Here is a 13,037-nt window from a genome sequence, read left to right as displayed (position 1 = left end):
GTATTGAAACACTCGGCTTGGCTGAGATTTGTCGCGGTGAAATTGAAAGAGGATTTTTAGGAGCTAGATGTTTGGACGTGTTAATTTTGTGGTCAGTTCTAGAGAGTAATTCATCGCAAAAAGCCTGATTATTCTGGGAATTGTGTCAATGCCGAGTTCGGTGATGTTGGCAGTGTTTTACCGAAAAATCTTGGGTTGCATGGTTGGATTTGTAGTTATACTGCGGTCCATTCCACTGGGACTAGAATTGAATTCAGAGCAAATCCACGGTGCTACCTCATTCTGTCTGAAGAGGAATCCCAGCGAAACAAAGTAAACTTTGTGATTGAGCGTGTCAATGCAGTGATAGGTCAGTTCCTGATAAGGATAAATGGCTGTACACTTGGCAGTCAGACACTCCTCTGACCACTGTACATCACGTGATACACAAAATGGATTCAAACTGAAAGTACGGTGAACAACTATATTTCAACTAGGCGTGTTATCGCCAACCTCCAGATTCAAAGGTTACACATATGTGGTCGTTGGTTTGTTCCATTACCAATGTAATCTGATTACGAACATTGTCCCTTCAAACGAAGGGACGCTATCACTGCTTTGTTAAGGAGCGTATCAGAGCCCAGAGGTGGGTTGGTGGCTCTTCAGCCATGCACCACTCGGCTTCTTAACAAAGTACAAACGACATCACTTCGATTGGTTATGAAACGTTCGTAATCGCATTACCCAGCTCAGCGAAAAAAAAAGCCATGTTACCTGAGCTACTAACATGCTTCTCAGTAGCAAGCTATGTACAAAGTTGGTCCAGGTAGAGTCCAGCTCCCGGACTCATACTGACGCATCGTTATCTGATTGACGATGATGCAAATCAGCCGAAAAAACGGGACCACTTTTTCTCTTGACTAACAGTAAAATCAAACTAACGGAGACAGGAACAAGGTGTGGGTCTCCAGGTAAAGACAAAAATGCATTTTTGGTTGACAACAAAGGTGAACGAAACTTTGTTGATTTTGGAACTTAAATGTAGGCACACTCCTCCACGCCTAAAGCATGCACACGTGCATGCATTAACGAAATTCACGTGGATGCATGAGAAAATTCAAACCGGCGGTGGCCATAGCAACGGCCTCACACAACGGGGGGAGGTAGCCGACTGCTGAGAATTGCATCACCACATTCAAATTAAAACAGTCCACTTGAGCCAAGGATACAAATTCTACAGAGACCGCCAAACCGTGAATTGTGCAACGTAGAGTGAAACTCTGTGACAGCAAAAGACTGCTGCTAGCGTTGTTAGAACTATCACAACGTCACAATTATTCGAACAGCGTTGGGTTCAGTGGTCAGCGGTGTGCGTGATCTGCTCACATTCTTCGGCGGCTGTCATAGCAACTGTGTATAATAACTCTCGTATAATGGACTGTAAATGTGCTCACTTTATCAAGTTAGGCAGAGAGAAATATTTTATCACACACAGAACGAAACCCTATTCTAACCGGGCAGTAGTTTCTTCCATGCCGGTTAATAAACAAGAGGCCGGAATTCGAAAATCCGACAGGGTTCGAAAATGAGTAAATCAGGTTCCTCTATCTAACTTACTGACGTGGAAGGGTGCAAGCTGAAAGCAGTGGAGTCTGAAGATTGTATGCATGAATGCAGGTGTACAACACAAGTAAAAGTCTTGATTTACCAGGTTTTCCGGCCGCATTTTTACTTCTTCTTTCACAAAATCTCAGCCAAGTCGAATATGCCAAGTACATATAGTTAAGAACAAAAGCAATCGGTCATCAGTCCAAACCCGATACTTGAATACATTCAGTACATGCATCAATAAGTGGTTCGGAACTCAACTTTACACGTACATAGGAAAGAAAGAATATCAGATGAACGGAACAAGTCCTCACGACGCCGTGCATAAATATTGGTGTATAAATACGAGGAATATGTCAGGTTGGTTGGATGAAAACACCGACAACATAAGATAAAACCGTCTCCTCTAACTTCGGTCAAAAAAGTGCTCAAGTTTACACAACTAACCTTTACGCGTTTCCACTTGGATGACACGAACGTTGCTCGACCCCTCTGGCTTGGTACTCCACTGCGCAACCACTGTATCCGGAAGTGCTGCGTGGCACGTGCCCGTTGCAGATACTTCAACGCCAAACTCATTGAGGATTTGCAACTCTGTGGTCGCAGTTTTAGCCCAAACTCGTCCTTCGAACCACTGGATGAGGACGCCGTCACAGTTTCTTTGGTCTTGTATTTGAGCGATAGGTTTAGCGGATCCTTTAAAACGGGGATTACATGCACATAAGGGGACAGAGTTCAAAGAAACAATTATATATATATATATATATATATATACTTGCGCGGAGCCTGACAGGCCACTGTACACAAACCTGTGCAAATGGTATAAAACCGAAAGTATGAGGTCAGTGGGCAATTATGTAGTTGTTTGTTGAGAGCTGTCCGCCGGGCTATAACCGATAACTATACGCAGAATAGGCTCGTGTTGCGTTGTAGTAGAACTGCTCCTGTGATAAAGCTTCACTACTGATAAGCCACAGTACAGCTTTACTCGCCATACTGTATGACTAGGAACAATCGGTAGACGAACTATTAATAATAATATTAGTTAATTAATATATTGTTCCTTAAAAGGAACAAAGTAAGGAAAAGCAAGTGACACAACTTTTGGTGTCCAGGAAGGTGACTGAGCAACAGGACGATTTTGATCGATACAGTGTAGGATTTCTGTAGAATCAAAAATGCCAGTGTGTGAAAGCTGGAGCCGCTGTAGATGAATTTATTTAACAAGGTTCCTCCAAACATGAGGACATAGCAACCACAGTTCATGAATTCACTAGTGTTGTTCCCCATAAAAGCAAACTACTGACTTGCAGTTGTCTGTTGGAAATGCTCTGAGTGAATGTGTAAAACTCTATCCGGTTTGTTTTTGGAAAGACAGCAATTGAGCTGATGGTATTCCGCAAAAAATTTCAACGCCGCTACCACACTAATTTCTTTAAGGAAGTCTTTACCGTCTTCAAGTACACCACAGTTCCTAGTTCAGAACAGCGTCCAAACATCATAATATTTAGCTCATTCTACGGGATATACACTTTTGTTGGTCATTTTATACTCGACGTTAGCCTTACTTTATTTAAGTGCCGCACTAAATATAGAAGTATGGTGATCTATTTGAATTTTGGCGTACCATTTTGTTGAACTATCCGGTCGATTGAGAGCAAACATTTAGTTTCTTCCCGAACAAATTGCGCATCACTTGGAGACCTGTCAGAATCCCTGGGATAATTCAGAAAGGATTCAGCTGCCATATTATGTTTTATTCAGATGCCACAGTGCCACCACCGCGACTGGAATATTCTGGCAACCTCACATTGAACACTAACCAATTTTCAATAAATCTCGCTTTTTGACTGCATAGTACAGGCTAAGTGAGTTAGATTAAACTTCATCTTCTAACATTTTCCGATAGTAATACACGTTTGTAATATATAGTGCTTTCAGATTTCACCTCCCGATTGCTCAGTAAGGAGACAGGTGATGACCTTTAAAGCGAACCTTGTTTTATATCAATTGATTCCTTCACACAGCACTAAATAAAACTGAACAAACTAATGAAGAGAATGACATTATTTGAGAGGGGTGAAATCTCTGGTAAAATATTCGGAGGTTGCATGTGAGTTGATTTTAAAGGAATCTACTCCTGGGCTACCGAAAAGCAAGTGTGAAATGGTATTTTGGAGAGGCGGTACTTGAGTAGACAAGGTATGTTGACATGGGACTTAGAAAAATGTGGCATAATCCTTCTGTATATTAGCACAAGCCAGACCGCAGTGCTTGGTGAACACACAAAAAAGACTGACACTCAACACTGCGCTAACCGAAGGGACACCCAGAATGGGCTTATTGAGAACTGGATACCTGCAACACCTCGCTGGTATAGATAAGTGCACAGTCAGGTAAATTTGCATTTCAGGACAATATTTGAGGTATGTGTCTGAGTCAACTTACTCTGCTCTCGTGAGATTGCCGCTGATATGTCTCTACCATCATTCCTTCATCCTCAACATCTCCATCAGTTTGTGATCCCCGGTCAACATCCATGCGGTCCGTCGTGTTCACGTTGGTAGCACAAGGTTGGTTGTCCTTTTCCATAAAACTGCCGCTTCCAGGAAAGCACGGGGGAACGATGATGGGATTTACTGAAACCATCGCTTGTAGGTGAGCTATCAATTCAGGTGGAAGCAAACCGGGTAGAGGAAATGGGAAAGTTAGAAAGCCCGGTGATGGCTGGTTGAAGAATGACGGCATAGTCCGGGGTTCACCGTAAGATTTCCAAGCTTGGGCAAATGGATCAACTGATTTATTCGTAGTATTCTCATCTTTGGTTCCACCAGTTTGGTCAGTTGCCCCAGACTTCATTGAGGTAGAACTGAAATCGGAGGACTCACTGTCGTATCTTTGAACTTGGTTACCTCCGTTGACCTCCGGCTCGACCAAATGTGTCATTTCTTTCAAAGGAGGTAGTTCCCGCTTAAGTGGTGTGTTCAAAGGTGATTTAGCACCGGAATGGGAACGGAGGCCTTGCGACTTCCCTAGGTCCAGTGGAGTTTGAGCTGAATCTGTGAGACCATGTTTATTGGCCTTGTGTGTTCGTAAGAAGTACTTATTGCAAATCCACTTGTTACAAATGTCACAGAGTACGCGCATTTGGTTCGGTGATTTGCGTGGCATATTATTATTGTTTGAATTTATGCTTGCTAAGGAGGTTGTGGTCATACTTGAGACAGGCGGAACAGCAAAAGGTCCAAGTGATTTGACCGAACTGCTAGTAACCGATAGTTGGGATAACGGATTCCACTGACCACTTGCCAGTGCTGCCGCCATGGCCATTGCTTCTAGCGAACCACTTGGGAAAGATGGTAAAGCGGTCGCCATTGCTGATGCAGTGGCCATTCCCACTGGCAATCCCAACGCAGACAGTCCAGGCGTCACTATATTTGCCATTTCACTACCATTTCCAAATAAAGCATGGTTGGAATTATAGCATGAATTTTTTTCTGACGACATCGAACGACAAGTTGCCATATCAGGTAAAGAGATGGCGGGTTTTATCTCCAGTGTTGAAAGTCCTTGAGAATTTTGATGGATTCCATCAGTTGTGCAGAATGTACCCGAATTCCAGTTGTCCTCGCCCTCGGCTTCAGTAGCTTCGCAAGATTTGACCGGTACCGGCACCACGTTAGGTGAGTTGCTCGATGATTTGCCTGCAGAAAGTTACAATTAATAGAGATGTTAAGTCATAGGGACAGGTGCCAAGTGCTGGTTTACACTGCGTAACTCAGAAAAAGTGGGCTGAATGTTTAGATGAAGTTTCAAGTGTTCCAAGGCTGTGAAATATGGAACCATATTTATTCGAGTGATTTCCGCTTGCGCAACCTCTTACGCGTGAACATTTTAGCAAGAAGCACGACCACAAAGCCATAAGTACCTTAGGCTTACTGACTGTTCGCCAGAGGTCATCAAAAAGCTACTCTGTAGGTTCCAAATAAACCATCCACAAGCTCAACTTCGAAAGTCATTTTACCCAAAACCCACGACAGAAATGAATCATATGAAGAGTGTTCCATAAACACGACTGTCGTCTGTCGGTTGCCACGCCCAAGTTAACCTATGACATTAAGGGATGCCCCTTCATTTTTAGGAAGCATCTGTGTACACGTTAACGGGTTAACAGAAGCGGAAATAATGACACGAAAGTAAAAATCATGGGGAAGAAAGCCTACGCCATGGGAACAGTCGGCACCGCGGAATTTACCACTCCCCGCACTCATCACTCGCTTTTAGGCAAGGTTCAGTCAGTAACCCCACAGGGTTATACCACGAACGAGTTTCCTCGCAAAACAAAGTAGCGAACTGTTGCCTACCGACAAAAGGACTAAACAAGACATTCGATGCGGGCTTGCGTGACATCGTATGTCATCCTCCCTTCGGGTTTCGTGGATCCACCCTGCCAACCTAGCAAGAAAAAACTCGCCATGTCTCATTTCATGGATCAAAGGTGACGACCATTACGTGCGTGCCCACTATCGTTCCGATAAAGTCACGATATGTGATTGTGGGGACCGACTGTTCAGTCTCCGCTATAACATCTCAGCCACCGAATTTAAACACATCTGCTCGCGGTAACTGACTATACACCTCGTGGTTTACCCAAATTGTGGGTCAGCAGTACAGCATATATATATTATCGTACCATTCCCATGGTTGTTAATGATCCGGCCGTATTACAGTCTGGTTCGGTCTATGGAACCTGAATTTATAGTTCAGCTTCAGAGAGGATCAGCATGCCGCACCGCAAGATGCTTTTGGTTTCTTCCAGGTTTATGATTAACTATGATTGTCTCAAATCCTGGTGGCTAAATCGCCATCTGGATGAAAATCCCACTACAAGAGGTCACTTCAATGGTTTCTTTTGGAGAGTGTTTCCATTTTAAGGATGACGTCCGATAGGAAGGACGTCAGGTCTCGTAAACTGGACGACCGATTTCAAGTTATGTTCTGTTGGTTCCAAATCTGCCACATAGTTGGCACATTCTTTCGATAGTTTAGAGCCGCTGTCCAAATCTGATAGTTGCACTAGACCAGTACTACATGGCAGATGGACCAGAATTGTACCAGGTTTGAACGTCTACAGTGTTATGTAAAACCATAATTTCATAATCGATTTATTAGGATTAGGTGTGACCAAAAGATGCCGAGAACTTTTGCAATGCCTTGAGGCGTTCGGAAAATTCCAACGCTCTATTGATGCGTTGTCCGGTTTATAATGCATGCATCAGTGATCGTTCATTCGGCGTTAAATATAACAGGAACTAAACAAAACAGATGAATGAAGTTGCAAGTGTTGCGTGTTCATATGACTCGGGGAATTTCCAACATACACATGCCTACAGCTGTGCCTGAACAACAAACACGACAAATCCGTGCTTAAAATCTGAACAGATGGCACACAATATTGTTGAATGGGGAGAACTCAAGTACGGCCTGCTCATGCCTCGCGTCCTCGGTTGAAAAATTTATCAATACACAGGGGCAACACGCATCTATTCAGATACAAAATAAGTTCGTGCAACTTAACTTCATTATGCACCTGCATGTTTGAGGTAGACTTTCTTTTCCCCATGCCCCTTCAGAAAGTTTCCTGTTTTTGGTTTCCACGATGGACAACGCCTTCTCTCACGAATCATTTAAGGCCTTTCGCGCTGTCTACGAGGCAAGACATGTTGTCGGCCATTTAGTTAATAAATTCTGCGAATAATCCAGCCAAACTAGTCGTTGTTACCTTCATTCAACTATGGACGTGTATTTTTGTGGTCAAAACGTAACGTGCTAATGCAAAGGTCCGAAATGTTTGCGGTTTATTCAATTAAAATCTCAGCACATTGCCAAGACGCCTTTCGGTCATAATTTTTTAAGGTCTTCTTTCCGTTGAAACAACTGTAACGCTCTCCCATCGTGGCGGTTGTGAGACCAGCCCCCACTGAATCGAGACATACCATTGCTGTTCTTGTTCACTATCCAACGGCATGTGCGTGCTACGGCTGTCTGCCTCTGTACACCATAACGGTGTTCAAAATGTCAAAATTTTACGGCTTCTCCACTCCGTGCTCCTTTACGTAGCAAGTCGGTCACGATTTAAAACTTTCGGGGAAATATCCTTTATGTTCCCGGGAGTAAAATCTCACTGACCAACCGACCAGATTGGTGCTTTTGGGTACACATGCTTCACCACACATCGACCAAACTCAGTTTTGAAAAACAGGTCTGTAATCAAGCCTCGTACTTTTGGTCTTTAAAAATAGGTATTTTGTCAAAAATTTAGGCATCCCTTTTTGAAGCTGGAATGTATATCTTCTCCTTAAGACCAAGGTGGTCCGGAAAAGTTCTCAGAATAGCTCAACAGGAAGCCTAAAAATGCAGAGAAGTTTCGTTACCCGATTAGGATACACTGACAGGTTTACGGTATTTTGGGTTTGAACCGAAATTTGCTTTCTCCCCATATTTTTAATTAGGAGGCTCCAGGTTCTTCTTTGGACCATCCAAAGAATTTTTTTAAATCCTTTGGCAACTACCCAGACAGCTTGACTGAGGGATGCATCAAAACCCTTCATTGATGTTCAAAGCCAGACGGTGTATCGCAAAACAGTCTAGCAAAATGTAACCCTAGCCTGTATAAATCTACTCTTGCTTCACAAATTCTGAAACATTGCAAAATTGGAGTAAAAACTAGCCACATTGTCCGCTGACCAGGCTGGCTGGAAATCATCACTGAGGGCGCATCGGTATAGAAAACTGCTATGCTATTCCGCACCTCTCCGATTACTCCCTATTTCCAAAGAAGAGTTGTTTAGCGCAGTCAAAGCTGCGTTAGATTTTGTCGGTGGTGAAGTGGCGACTCATCCCTTGAAGGCTGTGTCTGGCTGTTGATGAGAAGTTCAACATAAAGGAGTGATCAGTTCGGAGAGTGAGATGCCGAACGCTTTTAATTTAGTTCGTTTTTTATTAGTCACAGAGACCTTACCCAAACAATATTTAAAAATTATTTTTTCAGTACGCAAGCTGTCATATTTAGGCCATTTTTAGTAGCTTACTTCAATCTAGGCTTTTCTTTCTATTCGTGCAAACGAAAGTGAGCTTTATCTGCTTACTGCAACAGCCATGGGTTTTTCCAACGCCATCACGCTAATCCTTTGAAAAACAGGTTCCCTGAATAAAATATTATTTTGTTGCATCCAGGAGACGAGTTCCGTTCAAGAAAGCAATGAGTGACCGGGCTGTTTAAAAGTATAACCAGATTGCGGAACGCCAGTGCAATAGTCCCTGACATATTATTCGGTATTTCTCTGGAAGTTCGCCATTTATAACAGTAATGTAAAATTCGCGAAAAATTTCTGTCATCCCACCAGTAGTTATGCTTGCATGTAGCCGATGAGCTGATAGCTTCTGACCACACTAGCAATGGGCCCGATTTTGTAATATTTCTTCCGGCAAGAAGAACCTGCCAAAAGCCCTGCTCACTCCAAGAATTCTCAAAGTTCAAGCGGTGCTACCTTCTTGTATGAATTTCGGTTGGTAATGAAACCACACATTATCACATGCATACAAAGCACGCTAGAGGCAGTTGCAAGTGACCAAATGTAGGCCAATGCCTTTCACAGTTAAACTCAGATTAGTAACTTTTTAACAGGTGCTTTTACACCCTTGAGACAGAAACCGTCATCCGAATGAATGCGATTTATAGTAATGCATACCTTTTTCCTGACAGGATACTGTTTGAAAGTTTTGTCTTGCCGAATCAGATTGACTGCATGCCTTTTGACGGATTGAGTTTGTGGATATAGTGCGCTCTGAATATGTTGAGAAATCATTCACACCAGATGGAGCACTTTTATTCATAGCGCTGTCCTCATGCACTTTTTCTTCTTGAGTTAAAACGGGCATACTACCATCCTTTTTACCGTCTTCTGACGTATTCCTCGCCGATGTTATCTGAGTGTGTGACCTAGCTGACTCTATGTCAGATGTCTGGAGACCAGGCTGTTGGATAGTTTTTGCACGTAATATATTCAGAAAGAAAGCTGGATCGATTGGATTCAAACCATGCGCATCGCTCAAATGTGAAGGTAAGAACAGACGTGGTCCGATGGGTTGTTCACATATGGGACAGCTTATCATACTTATCGCTGAGTAGGCTTCCTGTGGATCAGCACTTGTTGGAAAAGCCAGTTGACTGCTCTCAATGAAAAACTTTGCCCATGTTTTGGCTTCATTTTTTGCTGACAGACAATTCGAGTCCAGTCCAAATGGAAATCCAGGCTTGTAGAGTGAATTATCACCAGCCAACGGGCCGCCTTCGTTTGGCTGAACGGGTACAGGAAGTCCGACAGCTGGGTATGCATTTTCAGGGTTCGCCGGAAACATGGAATTCAGTGAGAAACTAGCCATTAGGTTATTTGATGTGTCAAACAATGAAGAGGGCTGCACCTTTTGTGAGGCACTGTTCACTTGGCTTGATTTTGAGTTTTGCGGAGAACGACTACCAGATGAATGCGATATGGGGCTTCCAGTACAACCAGTTTGAGCTACCGTGCTGTTGACCTGCGGCGGATTGCGCATTGGTGGTCCGCCAACATCTTTTGGGGAGATTCCATGTACTCGTATTTTGTGTGTGCGGAGGAAATACTTGTTGCACAATTCCTTTTTGCAAAGTTCGCAAGTGACTCGATCGGCAAGTTTGGCCGCCACCATACTACTACGGAATGCATCCAGTGAGTTCACTGGTTGCTTACTCTCAGATGATGCACGGGATGAATTGCCTCGCGTACCACCAGAGTTTTGATTGGCGACATTTGGCTGTGACGAAAATCCCGGTGACGAGCAAGATGACTTTTCTTGTACGTTGCTAGCCACGGAACTCCCTGAGTCCTGCCTATCAATAGTATCTTGAAAACTGTAACCTGGATCATTTGGCGATGCCATTGAAGGTGCTGATGTGTCAAGCCCAGTGCAGCTGTGTTGGTTGATCTTATGAATTTGAAGAAAATACTGACTGCAGAAAACCTTCTGGCACTGATCGCATTGAACTTCATAAATATCCGCTTTTCCTGGATCAATACTTCCAGCAGGCATAAACGGCATCCCTGCAAAATTTTGCCTGAACTTATTCTCAGCATCATTCGAATTGTTTTCCCCCATAGTGCCATTTTGAACGATGGTTCCTCTGTTGAACGGGAGAGAATTGGCCAAAGCCATCATATAATAATGAGCTGATAACATTGGGTGAACTGCAGTTGACGAGTTGTTTGAAGTCAAAACGTCATTCGATGGACTGACCTGAAAGTTTGTGGGTGAGAGAGATGACGAATAATGTTTGGGTTGAGTGTATTCTGAATTCAGAGTACTAGTTAATGGATTCAAACCGACAAGCGTGCTCACGGGATTCATGACATTTGAGTTTTGATCGTTTGAACAAGCTTGTTGTCCGAATTTTCTCTCAATTTCTTGTCTGTCGTTTGATGCCGACTGAAACATGCCCTTTGGTAGTACTTGGGGATCCATCATTATAGACAACCTATCCTCAGCCAATTGCTGGATATTATGTAAATTGTTAGTGCTGTGCTGACTTGAATGTATACCTTTGTATCCTGGGAAAACGGCTGTTTGCCCCGAAGTGTCACGTTTGCGACTGTGTGAATAGGGTTCTGTGTGAATTCCGTGTACGTCAGCTTTGTGCTTACGTAAGTAGTACTTGTTGCAAAAGTGCTTTTGACATAGTTCACAAAAGTCTTCATCAGACTTTGTTGGAGTGCTCAACGAAAAATCCATATGTGAGCCAGAATTGGCTGCAGAAATGTTGGTTCTACCTCTGGGTTCGGAACTCAACCCCGTAAGAGTCGTTGCATCCAGCGAAGAACCATTGAAAAATTGGTTAATCTGTTTGTAAGTATTTTGCCGTTTCTTTATATCCAATGCTGCGTGGCTCCCATATTCACCGGGGGGTACGGACATTTGTTCGTTCAATAGAAATGACGCCGTTATATTTTGCGCGCTTTTAGTGGAAGCATTTTGCTCTTCGGTAGCACTGTTCAACATAAACGGATTGGGAATCTGAGGAGTGGTGCATGACATACCATTTGTAGCCGACGCCATCTGTATGGTGTGCATTGAGGGCCCCAGGGGTAAGCCTGCTGTGTAACCAGTTGAGTCAAAAGGGAGAGACGTCGCAGGCATTGGTGAGGTGTCTGTGACCGTAGCAGCCGCTGTTTTTTGAAGCGACAGACCTTTGTCGCAAACAGCGCTGTCTTCATCAATCTGGGACTCGCTGGCCTGAGAATCACTGTTAGATTGAAGCTTATCTCCGCCTCCATCTGGACGCAAAGTTGATAGACCGGAAAATAGATTGGACATCATTGAAAGAGCAACAGGATTCAATAGGGCCTGTTTCATTTCAATTGAAGGAAAACCCCCCGGATAGTGGGCCACTTCGTGTAAATGGTTTGTAGTCAAAGTTTCGTTATTCCCTGATTGAACGCTGTTGGGACTTGAAGTGTCTTTCATTCCGGACTGTGTTATTTTCCAAAGCCAATGTGTTATTCACAAGAGATTGCTGGAATGAGGTAGAAAAGATGAACAGGGTAGATTAAAATCACGATGGGATGCGTGCGTTCTTGTAAGGGGTGCATAAAATGGTTTTTCAATTCTTTATCTTTGAAACCGCTTGTATAAAGTTCATCTAGACGGGTAAGGTCGATATTTGGGTGGTACCCATCTGGTCGTTGACATTGCACTCCACTACTATATCTATTTTACTTTAGGGACCAATGAACCTAGAAAACTGATCTGTCTTCCTCTTCGATGAACCAAAATTTCCCCTGGATGATGGTGTTCAGATTCGGTTGCGAAATCATTCAGAAAATATTGCGGAGAAAACCTCGTGACATTCTGCCCACTGATCGATAGTAGAAAAAGTTCGGATACGCTGATGCACACGCATTCAGGAATGGTTCAGTAAAATTTGTGAAAATAAACGATGCGTTTTGTGAGATTAGGGAAAGCTGTAGGTCATCTCACGGAGCGTTCTTGAAGGCCACAAACGTGAAACAACTCTAGAAAACCTGATGAGCCCCAAGAGGGGGCGAAACCGGTCGAAGAGTTTTCAGCGACCTTGGGAGTCGTTTTCTTTATGAAAATATACCTGAAGACTTTCTTTAGAAAGTTATAAGCTCACGCCAGCTTAAGCTTTCTACCAACCTTATTCTGCAACAAGTTTGCTACATCAGTTTTCCCTTCAATTTTCTAGGAGTGTTTGGTACAGGTGTACCAGAATGTTGGCCACACTGAAACCTATAATCCTATTTTAATTATTCTTAGCACTTGCTCGCTACTTCTTATTGACGTGCAGCCGTTTGGGTCTGGGTTTGTAGCTGAGGTAATCATTATATCGCCGCTAC

The 13,037-nt window shown here is 43.3% G+C and overlaps 1 protein-coding gene across 1 annotated transcript in view; it reads right to left on the bottom strand.

Moving 5' to 3' along the window:
• Positions 1 to 7,274, bottom strand: part of T265_10819 (hypothetical protein) — a gene marked incomplete at both ends in the record, with an annotated part of 71,372 nt that extends 64,098 nt beyond the window's left edge. Inside the window, 3 exons of the mRNA XM_009177298.1 lie at positions 2,035 to 2,283; positions 4,036 to 5,291; positions 7,178 to 7,274. Coding sequence (XP_009175562.1) covers positions 2,035 to 2,283; positions 4,036 to 5,291; positions 7,178 to 7,274 — 1,602 coding nt within the window. The remainder of the gene's footprint in view (positions 1 to 2,034; positions 2,284 to 4,035; positions 5,292 to 7,177) is intronic.
• Between the last annotated feature and the right edge of the window lie 5,763 nt (positions 7,275 to 13,037).

This window comes from Opisthorchis viverrini (assembly GCF_000715545.1).
Source record: "Opisthorchis viverrini unplaced genomic scaffold opera_v5_410, whole genome shotgun sequence".
In the NCBI taxonomy this organism is placed as follows: domain Eukaryota; kingdom Metazoa; phylum Platyhelminthes; class Trematoda; order Opisthorchiida; family Opisthorchiidae; genus Opisthorchis; species Opisthorchis viverrini.
Note: the sequence above shows the minus strand (reverse complement) of the source record. Positions and strands in the feature narration are given on the sequence as shown.